Source organism: Notamacropus eugenii, chromosome 7, assembly GCF_028372415.1.
Source record: "Notamacropus eugenii isolate mMacEug1 chromosome 7, mMacEug1.pri_v2, whole genome shotgun sequence".
NCBI classification, from domain to species: Eukaryota; Metazoa; Chordata; class Mammalia; order Diprotodontia; family Macropodidae; genus Notamacropus; species Notamacropus eugenii.
This window is the reverse complement of record NC_092878.1, coordinates 136,270,750-136,295,460: the sequence shown is the minus strand read 5'-3', so window position 1 is coordinate 136,295,460 and position 24,711 is coordinate 136,270,750. Positions and strand designations below refer to the sequence as shown.

The 24,711-nt window shown below is 37.7% G+C and overlaps 1 protein-coding gene across 2 annotated transcripts in view; it reads left to right on the top strand.

The window, feature by feature from the left end:
- TSPAN5 (tetraspanin 5) overlaps window positions 1–24,711 on the top strand; it is a 211,975-nt gene that overhangs the window by 97,818 nt on the left and 89,446 nt on the right. The window contains exon 1 of one of the 2 annotated variants that reach the window (XM_072625027.1): window positions 2,376–2,398. The exons of the other annotated variant lie outside the window; for it this stretch is intronic. Coding sequence (XP_072481128.1) covers window positions 2,396–2,398 — 3 coding nt within the window. The 5' untranslated portion in view covers window positions 2,376–2,395. Of the gene's footprint in view, window positions 1–2,375; window positions 2,399–24,711 lie in introns of those variants that run through there. 2 annotated transcript variants of the gene reach the window in all.

The window sequence follows — 24,711 nt, the reverse complement described above, 5'->3', positions numbered from 1 at the left end:
GTGACTGACCACAAACATACCTCTTCACCCTGGAACTGTGATCTAGAACTATGTATGGGCAATAGGGTTAGTAGTAAGCACAGTTGGGTCCTGTGGCAGCAAAGGGTCCCCTGTAATCTCTTTCTGACCAGTTGTCCAACTACCTTACTGTCTCTGGTCTGAGAGCTCCTGAAGTTGCTACTGCCTCTGAGCTGCCTCTAAGGCTTCCCACTAGCCCTGACCCTGATGGTACAGTTGTGTTTGTCCTTCATTCTTGAAGAGGACCATGACATCAAGACAATGACATGACTTGCAGCTGACTTTGATTTGAGGGAGGGAGGGCTGTGCAAGGTCACCAACCTCACTTTCTCCTCCTGAGCCATCTGGTTCCAGTGTCCTAATATTCATCAGGACAACTGGTATAGACCTCTCCTACCAACCTCCTAAGTTTTCTTAGGCTTGAAAAATGTCCCACTCTGACCTTTTGTTAGCTCTGCTGCTCCAAAATTTGATTTGAGAAGTTATTTTGAAGTTGTTTAGAGGAGAATCTCATTGACCTTTGAAAACAATTCTTGGGTTATAGGCATTGAAGATGAGTTTGGGGATCCATTAATCACATGAAATTCAAAGAGTTGATTACCATATAATTATTTTTCCAGCATTTCAAGGAGCCTATCTTTTGAGATGTGATGGGAGATGTTGCTTGTATTTGGGGAAAGTGTGCCCAAATGATTAAGGCATCAATCATCCAAGCAATGAAACCAAGCAATCAGCAGATGTTTACAACAATCTCCCCTCCCCCCTTCATCTCTGCGACTTCCATTCTGGGATCCCAGTGTCTTGATTGGTGAATGTCTCAGCTGGTCCTGTGTTTCACTCTGATTGCACCAGCTCTGCCTCATTTCACTCCCTAATCCCTTAGCCATCCTTCATGTCCATACCCTCTCTACTATAGCCCTTCCGGTTCTGGAACCAGAATTAAGTCAGTTTTGCCCATTGTTCCTTGAAGGGATATGTCTGTCTAATCCCATTGTCCTATTCAACTCCCCAGGAAATTACTAGACCAAAATACCCCTCCCCTAGGGGAAATGTCTCCCCAGTTAGATTATAAACTACTTCAGAGCAAGGACTGTTTTTGCTTTTGACCAAGATTCTGGTCACATAGTGAGTACTTTATAAATAAATACCTTTCATCAACATTGTTTTAGGTTATTTAAAACAACTAGACAGTATAATGTTGAAATATTGCTGTCGTGTAGGCAGGTGCGTTGGTGGACTTAGAAAAATATGGAAAGACATGAATCTATGAAGGAAGAGAAACAGGATAAATAAATATAGTGTGTTCTTACATAGATGCATATGAATGTGTATTTCTACATATGAGTACAATTATATGTCTAAGTATATATATATGTAAGTGTATGTTTGTACAGGGATATGAATGTATATCTGTGTCTGTGTGTGTATCCACTCTTAATTGTAGCCTTGGGGCAGGGAGAAGGGGGGAAAGAACAAAGTAAAAAGTACACATCAAAGAGCAAAAGAAAATTTACAAGGAAGCAAAGAAAACATGGACAGCTTTGAACACAATGTGTAGTATTTTTTACATAGGCTTTCTTGAAATGGAAATTTATTGCTGTATATTTTGAATCCTCTCTCACGTTCTGCTATTTACATGGCAGTGCTTATTTTCTGTTATTATTTTGTATTATTTTAGTTTTAGTATTTAAATTTCTTTTTTTCATACTTTGTATTTAAGTTCAAGATAAAACATTAAAAAATATCCTTTCCCTTTATTCTTTCTTGTCAAATGGATCTTCATTTGGAGCTGAAATGGACCTTGGGGCCATCAATGATCCAATCCCCTCATTTCATGGAAAAGTAAACCGAGGCTCAGAAAAGTTATTAGCCAAAGGTCATGTACTATTTAACCTCCAAATCAGAAAAGTTCAGGATAAAAAACCACTGAGAGCAAAGAGGATATTAACCTATCTTCTTTGTTAGAACAAATCTCCATCATGTGAGCCCAGAACATTTTTATCATTAATACCATCCCCCAAAAGTACTATTTTACCTTTAGTAGTCATTGGACGTCAGTGCTGCAAGAGCATTAGAAGATCAACAGTTTTGGTGATTAAAGGTTAACTTAAAAGTTAATGAATTAATATCCATGCTTTCCATGTCTACACTTCTTCCCAGGTTCTTTGAGACTTGGGTATAGCACTTCACCCACATTTAACATCATGGGATTATATTTTGTTGTATACTGAGCAGTTGGGGCCAGTGCTATACATTAGCAACATATTATTGTAAGTAGATCACAAATTAGATGAGTCAGTTCACTTCTTAAGGATGTCAGGAGATAGGTGAACAGATTCCTGATCCATTTTGGCAGAAGTGTTAATGACCTACTTCTATGGTGAGTTTATACTGTCTTCTGTTATTTAGATATTTCTTTTCTTGCCCAAAAGCTTTAAACTCTAGACACATTTCAAAGATCATTTTTTATTGTTTGTCTTTTGGTTAAAAAAAAAAAAGAACATTTTGTTCTCCTGTTTCTTATTCAGATTGTTTAGTCATTCTTGGGAAGGATGTTTTTGTGAGGGAGAGAACACATTTGGCAGTTTAGGATTATCTATTGGTCTTAAAAGTCAAAATGCCATTTCATATCCGTTCCTTACAGTTTTCACATGGTTTTATGAGGAAGATTGATGTACACAATTGGAATTGTTATTCATTTTAGAATGCAGTTTCTCTGAAATCAAGGTGATGGATGATATGATAGGCTCACAGATATTCTAGAGTTCTAGAAATTTGATGTAAAATACGTATGGAGGATCTTACATTGTTCCATTTGACTAATTAAATACCAGCAAAGCATAGAGTGCTAAGGATTGTGGGAGGTACATAGATAAATAAGACATGGTCCCTGACTTCAAAGAGTTTGTATTCATGGGGCGGAGATGGGGGATAGGATCACAGCATCTTAAAGTTGATGGAACTTGAGAAGTAATGTAGTTCAGAGAATGCCTGAACAGATAGCTCTCCCCTGGATAGCTGGTGAATTAAGGAATCATATAGACTAGTGGTGTTAGACTCAAATAGAATGGGATCTCTGCATTGGGTATTGACTTAGAAAAACCACAAATTAACATTGTCTGTCTTGTACTGAAGTGATTTTGCTAATCATTTCCTACTTTTTAATCTGGTTCAGGCTGCATTCAGGCTTGAGACACAAGTTTGACACCTTTGGTCCAGACCAATGGTAATGGAGAACCTTCTGAAATTCGAGGTGGCTTTCTTCACTTTTCGATAGCTCTGATTCGTAGGATCATTTCCCTTACATAATCAAAATTGATTTCTTTGCAACTTCAAGTATTTGTTCATCCTTCTGCTTTCTGGGGACAAGCAAAGTAAATCTAACCTCCCTTCCCCATGATAGCTATACTTTAAGGTTTCTCTTCAAGCCATAAAGAAGCATGGGAGCTCCTCGCAGGGACTGTTTTTTCCTTTCTTTGTATCTCTGACATTTAGAACAGTGCCGAGCACATAATAGGCCCTTCATAAAAGTGCTTATCAAGTGACTGAATAAGCATCATTAGTGCCTTTAACTGATCCTCACATAGCACTTTCTCCATTCCTTTGATTGTCCTGGTTAACACGGTCTGGATGTGCTTTGATTTGCTTTTGGGTCTTCATTCTAGAATAAAGTGCGCAGTCAGTGCCGGGAACATAGTACATGCTATAAAAATATGAGTTGTTGTTATGATGATAATGCAGCCCACAGAACCCTTCAAGAATTTATAACCTGAACTGTTATCTAGCCATGGGATAAGATGGATAGAATGGCTCAGAGATTAGGGGGACCTAGACCTAGATTCAGCACTTAGCAACTTGCGATTCCATGGAAAAGTCATTTAACTTCTCTGGAGCTGTTCCTCATTGATAAAATCTCACCTCAGACACTTGACACTCACTAGCTGTATGACCTTGGGCAAGTTACTTAACCCCAGTTGCCTCATCTGGAGTCATCTCCGGTCATCCTGATGAATATCTGATCACTGGATTCAGATGTCTCTGGAGGAGGAGTGAGGCTGGTGACCTGCACAGTCCTCCCTCATTCAAAACAAAGTCAAGTGCAAGTCATGTCATCATGTCTCTGATGGCATGGTCTTCTTTGGCAACGAAGGAGGAATACACATAAAATGGAGATAATACTGGTTGACTCTCCCTTATGGGAATGTTCTAAGGTGCAAATCAGATAAGAACATGTCAGATCTTATCTGTATTGTTGAATTTTTGTGCCCAGTTTTAGGACGTTAGCTCTGTCCTTATTAAAATTGATTTCACTCGGTTTGACCCATTGTTCTACTTTGTTGAAATTTTTGGATCTTACCATCATTCAAGTGTATTAGCAGTCCTTCCTAGCTTTGTGTAATCTGCAAATTTGCTAGCCAACCCATCCATACCTTTATTTGAGACATCATTAAGCATGTTGAAGAACACAAGACCAGGGATGAAGTTCCATTAAGTGCTCCATTAGAAACTGTTCCATGCTGACACTGACCCATTGAATGATTACTCTCAAGGTAATTCAGTTCATTCAGCCAGTTCTGAATTCACTTAATCATGCTGTCATTTAGCCCGCATCCCTATTACAGGGTGTCCCAAAAGACTTGGTGCCATTTTAAGCTATTATTATTCATGAGCATTGCCTAGGAGACTTGTCAGATGCTTTATTGAAGTCTAGTTATAGTAAGCATGCAGTATTTCCTTTGGTCTAGTAAATTTATCAATAGAGAAAATGAATTTAGTCTGGTGTGATTTGTTCTCGATGAAATCACGTTGGTTTTTATTAATCTGTGATATTCATTCTAATTGCTCGACAAACTATATGCATAAAGAGCTCTTACAAAACAAGACTATTTTAGAAATGCTAGGTGAGATATGAATCATAATCATTTAAGGTTTTAAACTTTAGGGTTTAAAAAGTGCTTTACAAATATTATCTCATTTTTTCTTCACAGCAACCCTAGGAATTAAGTGCTACTACTCTCCCCATTCTACAGATAAGGAAATTGAGATTGAGAGAGGTTGACTTGCCCAGGATCACCCAGGAATAAATATCTGAAGCTGGGATTAAACCCAGGTTTTTCTGACTTTCAGTCCAGTGTTCTATCTACTGTGGCACCTTGCTGATCTGAAGGAGATATCATTTCTGATGAGGTACTCAGGAAGACTTTATTGATATGTAATGCATTTATACTAGAAGTGATGGATAGAACATCAGTCAGTTGAGATGAGAGTAGAGGTGTGGAGACCAGGGGTAGAGAGCAGACAGAAATATGGCAGAAGGAAATTCCATATATTGGGAGAGTACTCCAATTGAACTAGAGTATAACATCGCCAGGGAGGGCAGGATAGTATATGAAATAAGGGGTAGAAAAAGGGAAAGTCTTGAATGTTAGGTTAAGGAGTTAGACTTTATTTGGCTAAGAAGAGACACTCTATTTAATTCTACGAAATTCTCTCTGTTGTCTCAACTTGAAAGTTTACTTGAACAAACAAAAAATAAATGACGTAAGTAGTATATTTTTTGGAAATCTTTACAAAAATGTTAGTTACATGGTTATGTTCCTGTGTACTTTTCTGGATTATGAGTTGTAACAATGCCTAGGGTACATAGCCATTTTTAAGGATGGGACAAATCAAATCAGAACCTGATTTAAATTCTTTAACAAGAAAACCTAGAAAGTTTGAACTCCTGAATGTGTGGAAATTGATGCTATCCAGCATTTATTTCCCTCTCTTGCCTTATCCACCCTCCCTACTACCATCTTGAGAATATTTAGGGAACAAAATGTGCACATTTGTAGCATTTTGGTTGGACAAGAGGGTATGACTCCTGTTCAGCAACTGATGAAAACAACATATGGTTAGTTTTATGAGGACTTAGAAACAGATGGTGACCTAGAGTCTAATTATGCAGTGGGCAAGGTTCTTTAAACAATCTCTGGGGTTTTCAAGTGGCTCTTTTGCATGAATTAGATGCTCTCTATTTTTGCTTGTCATATTGCATAAACATGTTCCAGGTGAGGTCCTAAAAGTACTAATACTACGTGAGGATGTCTTGTGCTTCAGGAAGTCTCTTCTTGGTAATCATTATAAAGGGTCCAAGGAAAGTGGAGTTGGGTAGCAAGCTAGTCAAATGGTGGTAGTATACCTCTGGCTATCTCAAACCCTACACAAATTAATCTTTTTTTTTGGCGGGGAGGGGGCGGGGTTGGGGAAGATAAGTTTTGCAGCTAAGTGTTTGCCACTTTAAGCACTGAAATTTAAAAAATACTATGAATGTCAATTATTGTAAAATGTTGTGACATAATGATGTCTTCAAGAGCTATGGGTACATATCTTTCATCTCTCTCTCTTTTTCCCTCTGTCCCTCTTAAATGGCTTCACATCTGCTTAACTGAGTCCTTGGTTTGCATTTTATAATTGTTTTTTATTGGCTCCTCTCTTACATTCAAGCATCACTTCTCGCAGTCTGTGCTTGGACCCTCTCATCCATCTCATTTTCTATTTTGTGAATTTGTTGCTTGTCACCTGTTGTAGAAACAGTAATGATCATGATGATGATGATGGTAATATATTTATATATCACCCTACTGTGTGCCAGGCACTGTGCTCAATTCTTTACAAATACTAATTCATTTGATCCTCACAATAACCCTGGGGGGTAGGTGAAATTGTTATCTCCATTTTACAGATGAGGAAACTAAACAAATAGGGTTAAGTAACCTGCCCAGGGTCACACAGCTAGTAAGTGTCTATGGCTGAATGAACTCAAATCTTCCTGACCCCAGGAGTGGTGCTCTATCCCCTGCTCCACCTAGAAGGATCTTATAAACTGCTGATTCTGAGATGATTCCCATTGGTAACTAATCATTTCCAGCCTCTTATGTTATAGTCAATATCATATTTTCTTATGATGCTGGACACTCACCACATTCATAATCCAAAGATATCAGGGTTCTGGATCATCTACAAGCCTTTATTATTTTTAATTAATTAATTTGAACCATATTTTTGCACATATTTTTCTCTGCCACCCTGTGCCCTCTTTTGCAACAAAGTCATCAAGCTTTACAAAAGCGTGTATTGACTTGGTTTAAGAGAATCAGGTTTACATAAATTTTTGTCCAACAGATACTGACATTTAAGGTACAATTAACTTCAGGATGGCCTTTGTGGACATTCATTGTGCACAAGAGGAAACCAAATCTGCCCATTCATTTATTTGCATTTTTGAGGGGAAGCTAGAAGCCAGTCTTTGCTTCAGCACCTGGTTGTTTTTCCTAGTGCAAATACCGATATGGCTTTTGTTTAGGTTTTGTCATAGTTTATCAATTCTTTGGTTGTTGGACAGATATCTCATATTTAAAGTAACAGAAATTAAATTGATGTTTATGGGTGCCCTGATACCTTTGTGGGATTTTTGTCCTTTTCATGGCTTACCGCAGTTGAATAATTTCTGATTAGATGCCAATTTTTTGAGGCAGAGCTTTTCTTTCTATCCTGTGCTACACTGATCACCAAACTCCAGACATAATCTTTTGCTGAAACTATCTTTTATGTCCTCTGTCTTTATTTTTCTGGAGAGGTTCCCATAAAAGGTTAATGTCTACATTTTGCCAGGATGGTCCTGAGCTAGTAATATCTCTTCCAACATCTTCTAGCTTGCCTCTCATCCAAACTGTCTTGTTGGATTAAGGCTGCTAGGTGATGCATTGCATAGAGTGAAGGCCTGAGTTCAAGTTCAAATTGTGTGATAAGCCCTAGGCAAGTTACTTAACCTGTCAATCTGTTTCCTCATCTGTAAAATTGAGATGATAATAGCCACTGCCTCCTAGGGTTATTATGCAGATCAAATGAGTTCATATTTGCAGAGTGTCTGGCACATAATAGACACTTGATAAATACTTGTTAATTTAATATACTGTAGTCTCAACCAGAGAGTGGGCTAGTCCTGAGAAAATCTCTTCTGATTTATGTCTTTGTACTTTTTATGCCTGTCAGTGATGTCGTTCAGAGTCATTAGCTATAATTACTGGGTTCCGAAGAGAGACTCTTCTGTTAAGAGGTCCCAGAGTGTGTCCTTTGGCTTGTATACTTGTGGGGAAGTCAACTAGCATCAAGATGGTGGTCAGGCTACTAATATTTCTTGCTTTCTCTGTTGTGACTGCTCCAGCAACCATTGATTCCCTTTTTTTCTGCCTCTCCTTGGGCTTCTCTGTTCTCTGAAACACAACAATATTGAAATAAAGTCAATTAATAAGTTAACAGTGACCTCTAAGTGTTAAAGTAAAAGGAAAAGTCAATTAATGCAACAAACTTCATTATTGTCTTATTTTAAGAAATTACCACAGCCTCCTGAACCTTCAGCAAACCACCACCCTGATAAGTCAGCAGCCATCAACATCGAGGCAAGATTCCCGCCCCCCCCCCAAGCAAAAAAATTTCAGCTTGATGCAGGCTTGGGTGATGGCTAGCATTTTTTAGCAATATCTTGAAATTAGGATATATACATGGTTTTTTAAAGCTAAAACACTATTACATACTTAATGGCTACAATATAGTGTATACAGAATTTTTATATGCACTAGGAAACCAAAAAATTCTGGTGACTCCTTTTATATGATCTATATAAGAGTTTGTGCTCTTAAACACAGAGATTCATGATCTCTCTTAAGTATCCATTGAATAGCAGTACTGAAACTGTGGATTGGGTTTCAAAAAATTTGGCAGCAAAAAAAAAAAAAAAAGGTTTCTGAAGGTACAGCAACCAAAAATTAATTCAAAATCAAACACATAATGAATTCAAGGTGTTTCTGGCAGTGCTTGCCTATGTTTCATCCAGAGACTTCACTGTGGCCTTGGTTCTGTACACAAGGCACGTGCGTTTTGCACTGTGCATGTTCTCAGACCACACATCACCAATGAACTTTGCAAAATGTGAAAAGGAGTCACGAGTGGAAAAGGTTTAAGAAGCCTTGGAATAGAGAATGCGCTTCCCAATTGAACTGCAGGTAGGGGAGATCTGGCACCAAGTGATCAAACTCTGTCAATGTTGGCCCAAAGAGCTACCCCTCCTTATTAACTGCTCCAGAACATTCTCTTAGGTTTCTTAGCACCTTCTTTTGTTATCAGAAACCTCAGTCAAAACCTTCCTGTTACTGTTATGTCTTTCAGTTTTCCTACTGTCTCTTTAATTTCTGGGACCAAAGGTGGTAAAATTGGATGTTTTCTGATTTCTGATATGATAATGACACATAGGTGAAATTGGCATCGTCTTGCATAGAAAACAAAAAAAGCATGTGGGTTTTTCTTTCCTTAAAACATTTTTTTAAAAGACAGAGCTCAATCTTTTGCCCTATCAGTTCTATTGCTAGGATATTATCTTAAAAAAAAGAAAAAGAAGAGAAATAGATAGTGGAATTTACCCAAATATCCATCCCTACTCATTCTATTTTTAATATCAAAACATTGAATATGTACAGCAGTTGGAAAATGACTGAATAAACTATGGTGTATGAATGTAATGGAACATTATGCTGCAATAAAAATGATATAATAATGGAGATAATGGAATGAGATATGCAAAGTGATACAAATGAACAGAACAGAACCAGAATTGTATATACCCTTTGACTACAACTGTGGGAAAGGAAAAGGGAATCATAGGGACAGAGATTTAGAGATGGATGCCCTCTGTGAAGTCATGTAGTACACCCTCCTCATTGTATAGATGAGTAACTTGAGGCCCAGAAAGGTTAAATGTTGTGTCCAGAGTCCCACAGTGAATAAAAGCCCAATAGGGAATTGGAAGCCAGCTTTTCCTGGCTCCTAGTTCAACTCTCTGACCATTACCTCACATTGCATTTTCTGTAGGAGGTAGTGGACTTCCCATCACTGGAAGTCTTTAAACAAAAACTGGATAATCATGTCAGGTTAAGGAATTATTCTTCATGTGTGGGTTGGAAGATTTCCATTCCAATATAGTAAGGAGAAATAGGATCTAAGGTATCTCTAACTTGAGATCTGGAAGAGGACTTAGGATAGAACCATTTTCTGTGCTTGGATTTTTTGTTTTTATTTTACACTTAATCACTTAACAAATACTTAGGATCTTCTATGGACCAGGCACAGTTCTAGGTGCTGGGGGTACAATGGAAATCATTTCTGCCTTTATGGAGACAGCATGTGCATATTTAGGAAAGATCTCATGCAGGAGATAGCTTGTGAGCTGAATCTTCTTTTTAATTCTTTTTTAAAAAAACTTTGTTTTCAGTTTTCAACAATCACTTCCATATGTTTTAAATTTTCTTCCTCTCCTTCCCCCCTCCCTCCATAAGATGGCATGCAATCTTATATGGGCTTTACACATACATTCTTATTAAACTCATTTTCCCATTAGTCATGTTGCATAGAAGAATTGAAACAAATGGGAGAAACCCATGAGAAAAATCTAAACAAAACAAAAGAGAAAATAGTCTTCTTCATTCTGTGTTATGATTCTATAGTTCTTTCTATGGATGTGGATGGTATTTTGCATCAAGAGTTCTTTGGAAATGTTTTAGGTCCTTGCCTTGCTGTGGAGGTCTGTCTCTCAGAAACAGTCCTTGCACGCTGTGGCTGTTACTGTGTGTAAAGTTCTTCTGATTCTGCTCACTTCTCCCAGCATCAGATCATATAAGTCCTTCCAGGTTTTTCTGGTCTGTCTGTTCATCATCTCTTATAGCACAATAGTATTCAGTTATGTTCATATACCACAACTTGTTCAGCCATTCCCCAATTGATGGGCATTCCCTCCATTTCCAGGTCTCAACCACCACCAAAAGAGTTGCTATATTTTTGTACGTGTGGGCCCTTTTCCTATTTTTATGATCTCTTTGAGACACAGTACAATTTTCAACATTCATTTTTACAAAATTTTGAGTTCCAAATTTTTTTCCTTCCCTCTCCCCTCCCCTTAAAACAACACAGAATTTGATTTAGGTTATATGTGTGCAATTATGTAAAATATATTTTCACATTAGTCACATTGTGAAAGAAGAAACAACAAAAGAAAAAAAAAACTCAGAAAGATTCAAGAAGACTTGGCAGCAGATTGGATGTGTAGGTTAAGGGATCTATAAAATCTATAAAAAGGTCCTCAACAGAAAGAGGGCAGTTAGGAACGGGGTTTGTTGGGGGCAGAGTAAAGAAAACATTGAACACATTTTCTTGGGACAGTAAAAGAAACCAACCTATTTAGAGTAAAGATAGTTACATTTAAACACTTTCTTGTAAGTAAAATTATTTAATATGATGCTCATTTTATAGCACCTTTTTGTAGATGAGAAAATTGGAGGTTAAACAGTTGAAGTGATTTGTCTAAGGATACACAGTGATTAAGAAACAGGACTTGGAGCAGTTAGGTGGTTCAGTGGATAGAGCACCAGTCCTGGAATCAGGAGGTTCTGAGTTCAAATTGGACCTCAGACACTTATTAGTTGTGTGACCCTGGATAAGCCACTTAACCCCCCAAAAGAAAGAGAACTAGAACCCCAGGATTCTGCTTCCTGATCCTGGGTAATTGCCATTATACTATAATGAGTAATGACAGATGAGCTTGGAAAAGATGGGGGTAGGGCATATATCAGAGGAGGAGTCTACATTTCATCGGGAAAAAATCAAGAGGACGCTAAAGATTTCTGAGAGGAGAATGACGTGATTTTTTTAAAAAATGATCTTGAAAGATGATTAGCATGACTTTAGAATTTGGGACTGATTGTGGTAAAGTCAGGAAGCTAAGAGAGGGGCTGTCATACAGGCATGGGCATGTGGAGTAGGTAGTGGAAAATGGAAAAGAAGGGTCCAACAGATAACTCATTTTAGGAGAAGAGAACAACAGGACTTGGTGCCTGGGTATGGGACAAAGTAGAGAGATGACTTCAGAGGTTCAGTCCTGAGTCAGAGGGGGAAGAAACACTTGACAGAAATGGAGAATTCAAAAAGACAGATGACCTGAGGGAATATAGTTTGTCTTGGATATGTTGAGATGAAGATGAAAGCAAAACATCCAGTGGATATTTTCACTAATCAATGGACTCTGGAAAGATACTAATTATTTTTTTCTCTCTTATTGCCAACAGTTGAAGTTAAACACTCATGGAAAGACATCAGAAAGGCCCTTTTAAATAGAAGGACAATTAGTAATCTAATAATAGGGACTGTAATGGGAAAAGGAAAATGGGAGCTACCCTCAACGATAACACAGCCTTTTTGTGTCACTCTTAGTTGTAAATAATTGTTATTGTTTTCTTAGTACAATCAGGAGAATAGACTCTTTGCAGATATCAATCAAATGATGCTTTACTTTGGGGAATGTTTTATATTGAAAACAAGCTTATAGATGAGTAAAAAGGATATGCCTATGAAAAGAAGAAGCTGTTGCTGGCTGAGAGTTTCAGAGGAAAATAAGAATAACTTTGAACAAGCTGTGACCCATATCAGGGGGAAATTTTGCACCAGTTTCTTTATAGAATTCCAAATGACCTCAGTCATTTTGATCACAACAGTTTTTATCTAAACAAGTCCTCATGCATATCTAAGCTACTTTGTACTAATCAGAAGCTCACCTTCAATTATTAAGATTAAAATTATATTAATAATAACAATGAGCTTAATAACTCATCAATAAAAAAATTGAGTGCAAATACAAAGTGAGGGGTTAAAGTATGACGAGCCTTTATTAAGCACTTACTGTGTGCCAGGCATGATGCCATGATCTTCTATTTGAAGTGTGGCAGGGCTTACAAAACTTGAATGTCTATAATATCTGGTTTGTAATTCCTGTGATACCTTATTATTAGTATAAAGTTATAATTTTGTTTCTTAGAATTTTGTAATAGCAAATGCTGTCCTTCATTATACCTAAAGGCTCTTAATCTGAGGTCCATGAACTTTGTTTTTAAAAAATATTTTTATCATTATATTGTAATATAATTGGTTTCCTTTTTAACCTTATATATTTAAAAACTTTCTTAGGAGTTTATAGGTTTCACCAGATTGCCAAGGGACAAAACAAAACAAAAAACTAAGGGTTCTTTTTCAAAGGAATGTAAACCAATTAATACTGCTTGTTATAGTATATCTATTCTACAATTTTATGTATAGCTGTATTAGTAAGTAAGGCCTTAATCTCCTAAATAGGATCTTTGCCTCCTCTAGGCACCTGAATTAGTATAATGCATATAAAATCCCTGAGGGGGGAAATAATCATACTCCTACTGAACTTCTTTGAGGCCTTTGATTTCTCTCTTGAGAAAAAAAAACAAGGTCATGTCCCTAGTATTTCCCAGGTACCTTGCTAGGTAATATATGGCAAATACTTTGTCATGTTCTTATCATGTTTTCTCTAAGTGCTAATTGTTTCTTGTTTTGTACCTAAACCAACCATGAAAATCTCTTCCTCTTTGCCAAATAATAATGCCGTCATTAGGTATGTGTCTGGGCCTAATGGACTCATTTGGCATTAGAGATAAGACCTTCCATGTCCCCCTTGTTTGCCAACCTTGAGTAAAGCAGGGAATGTGAACCTTCATGCCTTCATTCCTCTTAATTGTTATTCAAAAAGATCTAAAAGTATGGGTCTGGTGAGCACCTTGCTTCCCCACTGTCAGTGATCCTTGAATCCTTGAAATGGAGAAAGCATCTTTAACACACATTAGAGATGGAATTTTTTCCACACAGAAAGAAATATTTGGAAGCCATTTTTGGAGCTGGGGAAATGCCATACCAGGTGTGGAGAACCTGAGGCCTCAAGGTCACATGTGGCTCTCTAGGTTCCCAAGTGCAGCCCTTTGAATCCAAACTTCACAGAGCAAATCCCCTTAACAAAAGGATTTGTCCTGTAAAACTTGGATTCAGCCAAAAGGCTGCAACCCAAGGACCTATAAGGCCACATGTGGCCTCAAGGTCGTAGGTTCCCCATTTCTGTCTCATACCATCACCTCAGTGCAAATGCAGATTTGGAGACCTGCAATACCCCACTCCCATCCGTGGATGGTTATAAAGAATATCCTTTAATAAATCTCCCAGGAGACATGCCATCTTCCATCTCAATGACTTTGAGCATGCCTGAAATGCATTCCCTTGGAAGCCTGGTTTCCTTCAAGACTCAGCTTAACAAAGCTCATCAGTTCTTATGGCACAGTAGTATTCCATCACAACCATACACCACAACTTGTTCAGCCATTCCCCAATTGAATGGAGATCCCTGGAATCAACTAAAGCAGCCTTTCTTGGTCCCCTTAGTCTCCAGTGACTTCACCTTCTTCTCCTCTCCTATCTATCTGTGTTGTATATATACATGTCATACTTCTATTAGAACAGAAGTTCCTTGAGGGCAGGAGCTGATTCAAATTTACGTTTGCATTCTAGTGCTTAGCACATAGTAGGTGCTTAATGAATTCTTATTGGTTGATTGTTTCTTTCCCTTTGCAGCATTTTGTGTGGCTTTCTATGTTTTTTTGTTTTTCATTTTTGTTTCTCAAAGCACAGTAATATTTATTTCATTTCATTCATGTGGCCTGATTTGGTTAGCCATTTATCAGTCAATAAGGTATCTACCTTGTGTCTAGTTCTTGCTCTTATAAATATCCAGGTCGATGTTCCTAGAGCATAGGTCTGACCGTGTTATTACTCCCTGGCTCAGTGGGATTCAGGGGCTCTCTATTCTTACTAAGATAAAATAGAATCTTTTTTTTTTTTTTTTTTGGCATTTAAAACCTATCACAGTCTGGTTCCAATTTAGCCATCTAGACTGGTTTCATATTTAGAGTCAGCATTTGGTTTCAAATTTTTAATTTTGCTTCTTACTACACACTGAGGATCTCAGATTTCTCATCTGTAAAGGACTTGAAGTAGATAAATTGTACTTAAGGTCTCTTTCACCTCTAAATCTTGTAATTAAAACCATATCTTCTCTAAGCTTATTTCTTAATTCCTACCATACTTTTGCTAACTAAAGGACAAGTGTTATGGGGGGGGGGGGTGTCTTCTTTTTGTCCCCCCCACAACACCAAGGATGGCACTAAAGATAAAGTATGAACTGGACAAGAATCTTTTTGATTGATTTTGAAGGGTTTGTGGGCTGAATTTCATAGCAATTTGAGCCTTAGTTCATTGGTATCTCTTTGTATGAAGAGGACTTGGGTGAGCCTGAAGAGACTAGTTTTCAGAAGTTGTCCCGGAAAGGGTAGACATGCTGCTGCCTTCTTGAACACCATCTGAAGGCAACTCCCACATGTGCCCATAAGGACTTACAAAATCATTTTGGGAGCAACTTAACCATTTGATTTCCAGTCCTTAGAAGGTACAGGCGCATTTCTTGTCTGGAGGGAACTGTACTGCCTTGATGTTGGAATCCTATCTTCTCTGTTCTAGGATCCTGCTCCATTTTCCTCGGTAGGTTTAGGATTTCAGTTTTTCCTGTGTTTCCATTAGCATAAAAACAGCTTTTTAGCTTTAAAATAAAACTCAGCTACTACCCAAACTCCTGCCTACTCCACCAGCTCCGAAAGGCCTTCTTACATCATCCTGCTGCTGAAACAAGCCCACTTCTTGTGGTATCTTAGCACTAATTTGTCACCCACTTCAGTCAGCTTTCTGTTCCCCAGCTTCTATGCTGTATGGTATCTCTCTTGGCTTTCTTTAGTCCAGCTGGTCTCTGGCCCATCTCTGGAATCACATGTTTTGGCTCTAGTCAGATTTGTCTTTGGCATCATTCTCAAGGTTGTCAGAGTACATCTCCACTGCCTTCTCTTTCCAATGCAAAGGCTCTTCCATTAATTGCTAGTGACACCCCTCCTCGCTCCTCCTACCCTCTTTGGGACTGATGCTTTTTTCTCCAGGGTTTTTGCATGCTAAGTTGATGTCTAATTTTTCCTGATTGCAGAGTGATGCTGGGGGCCTAGTTTACACTAAGCTCAGTGAACACATATAACTCTTGTTTTCTTTGGTTACACCACTTGCCAATTCATTTCCCTCTGGCTGAGAACCCATTTAGAATGATAAGGACTCTCACTTATTTCAAGAACAGAAGTTGGAATATCTTTTTACCAAGCCCCTAAAAAGCAGTCATAGGAGACTGTTCTCCTTTCCTACCTCCTCTCCTCTCTTTTCGAAACGTTTGGCTTTTAATTGTTCACTTGGCATTTCACCCAGTCTTGTATTAAATTACCTCATAATTTTGTGCTGGGAGATGCCTTGGAATGATTTCATAAGCAGACACAGAGACATTGTTCCTCATCCATGCAATGCTTCCCTTCGGGGGGACCTGTGCATGTCACAGGCAGAGGCTCAGAGCTCAGCTGAAGGGTACATTTACTCTAGAACAGGGCCAAAAGTCTGTTCAGTAATAGCTAACATTTAGATGGCACTTGAAGGTTTGCAAAGTGCTTTCTATATGTATCATTTGATCCTCAAAACAACCCGGTAAGACAGGTGCTATTATTACCCCCTTTTTACAGATTAGGAAACTGAGACAGAAAAAGATAAAGTACCCTGAGTCACATAGCTAATAAGTGGTTGAGGCAGGATTTGAACTTAGGTCTACCTGGTGCCAGGTCAAGTGCTATAGTCATTGTACCACCTACCTGCCTTTTTCTCTTCCCAACCCCTAGGTTATTTTTGCTTTAGAAATACATACGTGTTGAGTTGAAAGAGACCTCAGATGCCGTATAATTGAGTCACCTAATCTCGAAGAAGAGGAAGCTGAGAGTTCAGTTTATCAACAGTCATTTATTAAAGACTTATGATGTGCCTAGGACTGTGCTAAGCACTGAAAACACAAAGAAGGAGCTTCTAATTTGTTGGGGAATATTATGTACATACATAAGTACATAGAGAATAAATATTTACAGAAAAATCTATACTGAAAAAATACAAGGTGGTTAATTAGGGGAAGAGGCACTAGGAAAAACTTAAAAGTGGTTTTGTCTTTTTTTAAAATATAAGTTATTACTTCAGCTGCTTCTGGGAGATAGCTAAGTGATGCTGTGAATAGAGTCCAGGGAAAATCAAGCAGATCTGAGTTCAAATTTGGCTCAGTCACTTAATAAGTTGTGTGACCTTGGGCAAGTCACTTAACCCCAACTGTAAAACTGGAAAAGTAACAGCACCTACCTTACAGGGTTGTTTTGAGGATTAAATGATTTGACACTTATAAAGCATTAACCAAGCACAGCTCCTCTCACTGTAGATGCTTATTTCCCTTTCTTTCTCCTTCTCCTTCTCCCCCTTTAGAGGAGGAGAGGAATGCTACGAGGTAGAGATGAGGAGGGAATTCATTCTTGAAGTAGGGGATGGCCAGTGCAAAAGAACACAGAGACGGGGGAGATGGAGGATTGTGTGTGAGGAACAAAGCACAGTCTGGTTGGATGGTAGAGTTCAGGAAAGGTAGTAAATACATTGTGGTTGAAAAGATATATTGGAGCCAGGTGGCAAAGCCAAACAGTGGAGCACGTACCTTCTATTAGAGGCAATGGGAGGATGATCAAAGTTCATTGCTCTAGAGGACTCTCAAGAAAATCACTTTGGCAACTTGTGTGTGGTTGTGTGGTTTGTCCTTTCTTCTCCAAGAGGACCATGACATCAGGAAGATGGTGCCATGATCTGCAAGTGAATTGGATTGCAGTGAGGGAGGGCTGAATGGAGGATGGGTTAGATGGAGGAGAAACTTGGATACGCAGTTTTTAAGTGTCAGAGGAGGGAATCTGACACAGCTTTAATCAGATATCTTCAGAGCTAGTCCTTCATGAAGATTCTTATTTATTTTTAATATTCTTATTTATCCTCAATATTTCTTGTATTCACTTACTTAATTAGTGCTGGCAGTCAATCAGTAAATATTGGATGATTCAATCACCCTAGTCAACTATGTTCACTGTTGTATTTTAATTATGAAGAGATTGTTGAAGATGATGAATGAGACAACTTTTCAACTTAACAAGTGTTTATCCATATTTTAAAGGAAATTGAAGTACTTTATGTAAAACTAACTGAATTAAATACCTATTCTTTAAAAAAAATTATTGGAGCGGTACATGGAACATTTACAAAAATTGACCATGTACTAGGACATAAAAATCTCACAATCCAGTGCAGAAAGGTAGAGATAATCAATGCATCCTTTTCAGATCATAATGCATTAAAAATTACATGTAATAAAAGGCCATGGAAAGAGAAACCAAAAATCAATTGGAAACTAAATAATCTAATTCTAAAGAAGGGTTGGGTTAAAGAAGAAATCATAGAAACAATCAACAATTTCATTCAAGAGAATGACAATAGTGAGACAACATACCAAAACTTATGGGATACTGCAAAAGCAGTTATTAAGGGAAGTTTTATATCTTTGAATGCTTACATAAATAAAATAGAGAAAGAGGAGATCAATGACTTAGGCTTGCAGTTGAAAAAGCTAGAAAAAGAACAAATTGAAAATCCCCAAGTAAATACCAAATTAGAAATACTGAAAACCAAAGGAGAGAGTAATAAAATTGAAATTAAGAAAACTATTGAATTAATAAATAAAACCAATAGTTGGTTTTATGAAAAAACTAATAAAATTGATAAACCTTTGGTCAATCTGATTAAAAAAAAGAAAGAAGAAAACCAAATTACTAATATTAAAAATGAAAGGGGTGAACTCACCTCCAATGAGGAGGAAATTAAAACAATAATTAGAAACTACTTTGCCCAACTTTATGCCCACAAATTCGATAATCTAAACGAGATGGATGAATATTTTAAAAAATACAAATTGCCCAGATTAACAGAAGAGGAAGTTGAATACTTAAACAACCCCATCTCAGAAAAAGAAATTGAACAAGCCATCAATGAACTCCCTAGGAAAAAATCTCCAGGGCCAGATGGATTCACAAGTGAATTCTATCAAACATTTAAAGAACAGTTAATTCCAATACTACATAGACTATTTTTGAAAATTGGGGAAGAAGGAGTCCTCCCAAATTCTTTCTATGATACAAATATGGTTTTGATACCCAAACCAGGAAGAGACAAAACAGAGAAAGAAAATTATAGACCAATTTCCCTAATGAATATAGATGCAAAAATTTTAAATAAGATTTTAGCAAAACGAATACAGCATCTTATCACGAGATTAATACATTATGATCAGGTAGGATTCATACCAGGACTACAGGGCTGGTTCAATATTAGGAAAACTATTAGCATTATCGATCACATCAACAACAAAGCTAACAAAAACCACATGATTATCTCAATAGATGCAGAAAAAGCTTTTGACAAAATACAACATCCATTCCTACTAAAAACATTGGAGAACGTAGGAATAAAGGGAACTTTCCATAAAATAATAAGCAGTATCTATCTAAAACCTTCAGCAAGCATTATATGCAATGGGGATAAGCTAGATGCATTCCCAATAAGATCAGGGGTGAAACAAGGTTGTCCATTATCACCACTATTATTCAATATGGTACTAGAAATGTTAGCTGTAGCAATTAGACAAGATAAAGATATTCAAGGAATAAGAATAGCCAAAGAAGAAACTAAGTTATCACTCTTTGCAGATGATATGATGATTTACCTAGAGAATCCCAGAGATTCAAGTAAAAAATTACTTGAATTAATAAACAACTTTGGCAAAGTTGCAGGGTACAAAATAAACCCACACAAATCTTCTGCATTCCTATATATTAGCAACAAAGTCCAACAGCAAGAGATAGAAAGAGAAATCCCATTTAAAGCTAGGGTAGACAGTATAAAATACTTAGGAGTCTACCTGCCAAAACAAACCCAGGGATTATATGAACACAATTACAAGACACTTTTTGCACAAATAAAGTCAGATTTAAGTAAGTGGAAAAACATTAGTTGCTCATGGGTAGGCCGTGCTAATATAATAAAAATGACAATTCTACCCAAATTAATATACTTATTTAGTGCCATACCAATTAAACTATCAGACAATTACTTTCTAGAGCTGGATAAAATAATATCAAAATTCATTTGGAAAAACAAAAGGTCCAGAATATCAAAGGGACTAATGAAAAGAAATGCTTGGGAAGGTGGCCTAGCGCTACCAGACCTCAAACTCTACTATAAAGCAGCAATTATCAAAACCACTTGGTATTGGCTAAGAAACAGAGAGGTAGACAAGGGGAATAGACTTGGCACTCAAGATGCAGTAGGCAAGGAATATAGCAACCTTCTGTTTGATAAACCCAAGGACCCCAGCTTCTGGGATAAGAACTCATTGTTTGACAAAAATTGCTGGGAAAACTGGATAACAGTGTGGCGGAAATTAGGCATAGACCCATACCTGACACCGTACATAAGAATAAAGTCCAAATGGGTACATGATTTAGGTATAAAGATTGATACCATGAATAAACTGGAGAAGCAAGGGATAGTGTATTTATCAGATCTATGGAGAAGGGAAGAATTTTTTACTAAAGGAGAGATAGAAAGCATTATGAAATGCAAAATGGATAACTTTGATTACATTAAACAGAGAAGTTTTTGCACAACCAAACCCAATGCAACCAAAATCCGGAGGGATGTAGTAAATTGGGAAAGAATTTTTACAGCTAAGCTCGGGGATAAAGGCCTCATTTCTAGAATATATAGAGAACTGACCCAAATGTATAATCATACAAGTCATTCCCCAATTGATAAATGGTCAAAGGATATGAACAGGCAATTTTCAGAGGAAGAAATTAAAGCTATCTATAATCATATGAAAAAATGCTCTAAATCACTATTGGTTAGAGAGATGCAAATCAAAACAACTCTGAGGTACCACATCACACCTATAAGATTGGCAAACATGACAGAACAAGAAAATGATAAATGCTGGAGAGGATGTGGGAGAGTTGGAACACTAATTCATTGTTGGTGGAGCTGCGAGCGCATCCAACCATTCTGGAGAGCAATTTGGAACTATGCCCAAAGGGCTACAAAAATGTGCATACCCTTTGACCCAGCAATATCGCTACTAGAACTATATCCCCAAGAGATCATAAAAATGGGACAGGGTCCCACATGTACAAAAATATTTATAGCAGCACTCTATGTAGTTGCCAAAAACTGGAAGTCAAGGGGATGCCCATCAATTGGGGAATGGCTGAATAAATTATGGTATATGAATGTAATGGAGTACTATTTTGCCATAAGAAATGATGAACAAGAAGACTTCAGAGAGGCCTGGAAGGACTTATATGACCTGATGCTGAGTGAAAGGAGCAGAACCAGGAGAACTTTATGCACAGCAACAACCACAGTGTGTGAGAGTTTTTTCTGCTAGACTTAGATTTTTGTAATAACACAAGAACTTCTTACAAAAAAAAAAAAATCCCAATGGTGGATCTCAAGGCAAAATGCCTTCCACACTCAGAGAGAGAAATATGGAAGTCACTCACATAATGTAGCAGATCATGTTTGTGTATGTGTATGTGTTTGTGTATCATGTTCTGATTTGTTATACGATTTCTTTCATTTATCTTAGTCTGACTACATAGCATGACTATAGTGAAAATATACTCAATAGGAAAGTATATGTAGAATCTATACAGAATTGTATACAGTCGTGGGGAGGGAGGGGGGTAGTGGGGGGTAGGTGGGGGGGGATAAAATCGCAATTGTATGGCAGTGATTGTTAAACATTAAAAAATAAAAATAAAAAAAATTATTGGATCAGATCTATGATTTTATCAGTGTAACAAACTCCTGGAAAGGGGCTTCCTTTTCCAAAAGATGTAGCTTTTTAATTCCTTTTCAGAATAACCTGGGCTACTGAGATGTGAAGCTCCAGGGCCAGTAGGTGTCAGAGGTAAGTCTTTCTCTTGGGTCATTGCAGAATTCATTTTTGTCTTTTGAGTTGTTAAATATGTATACTACATATCTTGGAGTTTGCAGTATAGTTTTTGTTTTTCTTTTTTTCTGGTGCTCATCAGTGGATCCTTTCAATCAGCACTTTGTTTTTGGTATTTAGAAGGTCTGAGTGATTTACTTGTATTTTTTTTTAATGTTTATTTATTTATTTTTAGTTTTCAACATTCTTTTCCACAAAATTTTGAGTTCCAAAGTTTCTCCTCATCTCTCCCCTCCCCCCACCCCATAACGCCTTGTATTCTGATTACTTCTTCCTTCAATATGCCCTCTCTTCTATCAGACACTTCCTTTCCCTTATCCCCATCTTCTCTCTTTTCTTGTAGGATAAGATAGATTTCTATACCCCATCACCTGTATTTCTTATTTCTCAGATGCATGCAAAGACAATTCTCAACATTCGTTCTTAATACTTTGAATTCCAACTTCTCTCCCTTCCTCCCTCCTCACCGATCTCCAATGAGAAGGCAAGCAATTCAATATAGGCTATATATATGCAGTTTTGCAAAAGACTTCCATAATAGTCATATTGTCTAAGACTAACTATATTTCCCCCCATCCTTTCCTGCCCCCCATTTATTCTATTCTCTCTTTTGACCTTGTCCCTCCCCAAAGGTGTTTACTTCCAGTTACTCCCTCCTTCCATTTTATCATCCCCCTCACCCCACTTGTCCCTGTCTCCCCTATTTTCCTGTAGTGTAAGATACATTTTTCATACCAAATTGAGTGAGCATGTTATTCTCTCCTTAAGCCAAATGTAAAGAGAATAAGTTTCATTTTTCCCTCTCATCTCCTCCCTTTTCTTCTCCATTGAAAAAGTTTTTTCTTGCATCTTTTATGAGTGATTATTTGTCCAGTTCCATTTCTCCCTTTCTCCTCCCAATATATTCCTCTCTCATCCCTTAATTTTATTTTTTTAGATATCATCCCTTCTTATTCAACTCACCGTGTGTGTGTGTGTGTGTGTGTGTGTGTGTGTGTGTGTGTATAATCCCTCCAACTACCCAAATACTGCGAAAAGTCTCTACAGTTACAAATATTATCTTTCCATGTAGGAATGCAAACAGTTCAACTTTAGAAAGTCCTTTATGATTTCTCTTTCCTCTTTACCTTTTCATGCTTCTTTTGATTCTTGTGTTTGAAAGTTAAATTTTCTTTTCAGCTCTGGTCTTTTCATCAAGAATGCTTGAAAGTCCTCTATTTCATTGAATGATCATTTTTTCTCCTGAAGTATTATACTCAGTTTTGCTGGGCAGGTGATTCTTGGTTTTAATCCTAGTTCCTTTGACTTCTGGAATATCATATTCCATGCCCTTTGATCCCTTAATGTAGAAGCTGCTAGATCTTGTGTTATCCTGATTATGTTTCTACAATACTTAAATTGTTTCTTTCTACCTGCTTGCAATACTTTCTCCTTGACCTGGGAACTCTGGAATTTGGCTACAGTATTCCTAGGAGTTTCTCTTTTTGAATCTCTTTCAGGAGGTGATCTGTGAATTCTTTCAATATTTATTTTGCCCTCTGGTTCTAGAATATTGGGGCAATTTTCCTTGATAATTTCATGAAAAATTATGTCTAGACTCCTTTTTTGATTGTGGCTTTTAGGTAGTCCCATAATTTTTAAATTGTCTCTCCTGGATCTATTTCCAGGTCAGTTGTTTTTCCAATGCGATATTTCATATTATCTTCCATTTTTTCATTCTTTTGATTTTATTTTGTAATTCCTTGTAATTTCTCATAAAGTCATTAGCTTCCATCTGCTCCATTCTAATTTTTAAAGAATTTTCTTCCGTAAGCTTTTGACCCTTCTTTTCTATTTGGCTAATTCTGCTTTTTCAAACCTTCTTCTCCTCATTGGCTCTTTGGACCTCTTTTTCCAATTGAGTTAGCCTTTTTAAAGGTATTATTTCCTTCAGCATTTTTTGGGTCTCCTTTAGCAAGCAGTTGACTCACTTTTCATGATTTTCTTGCATTATACTCATTTCTCTTCCCAATTTTTCCTCCACTTCTCTTACTTGATTTTCAAAATCTTTTTTGATCTCTTCCATGACCTGAGACCATTGCATATTTATTTTGGAGGTTTTGGATGGCAAAGCCTTGACTTCCTCTGATGGTATACATGCTTCTTCCTTATCCAAAAGGATGGAAAAAAATGCATGTTCACCAAGAAAGTAACCTTCTATAGTCTTATTTTTCTCTCTCTTTTTAGGCATTTTCCCAGCCAGTTACTTGACTTTTAAGTCCTTTGTCAAGAGGAGGGTATACTCTGGGAACCTGTAAGTTTTCAGTTCCTCCAAGGTGGCACAATCAAGGGAGAGGAGTTTACCCCTCTCCTGGCCTGTGCACTGGTCTGGGAGCAACCAAACACTTTTGTGTCCAGAATCTGTGCTCCTCCTCACACCAGGGCTGTGCTCAGGACTGAGATTCAGATCAGCAGCTCAATTCCCCCTGGGGCTTTAGGCAGAAGGTTCCAAAAATGGATGCTGCTGCTGCAGTGGCTGCTGCCAAGGGTCCAGATTGTGCTTCCCTTTTCTGGGTGAAGGAGCCCTCCCACTAACCTTTGAAGCTGTCTGTGGCATTTGTGGGTTGGGCAATCTGGGAACTGCTGCTGCCAGCATCTCCCTGAAGCCTTTTTCTGGGTCCTGTCCCTGCTGTGCCAACAAGGCCCACACTGGGCTGTGCTCTGCTCCACGTCTGGTGCAATAGACCCTTCCTGTCAGCTTTCCAGGCTGTCCTGGGCTGGAAATCTCC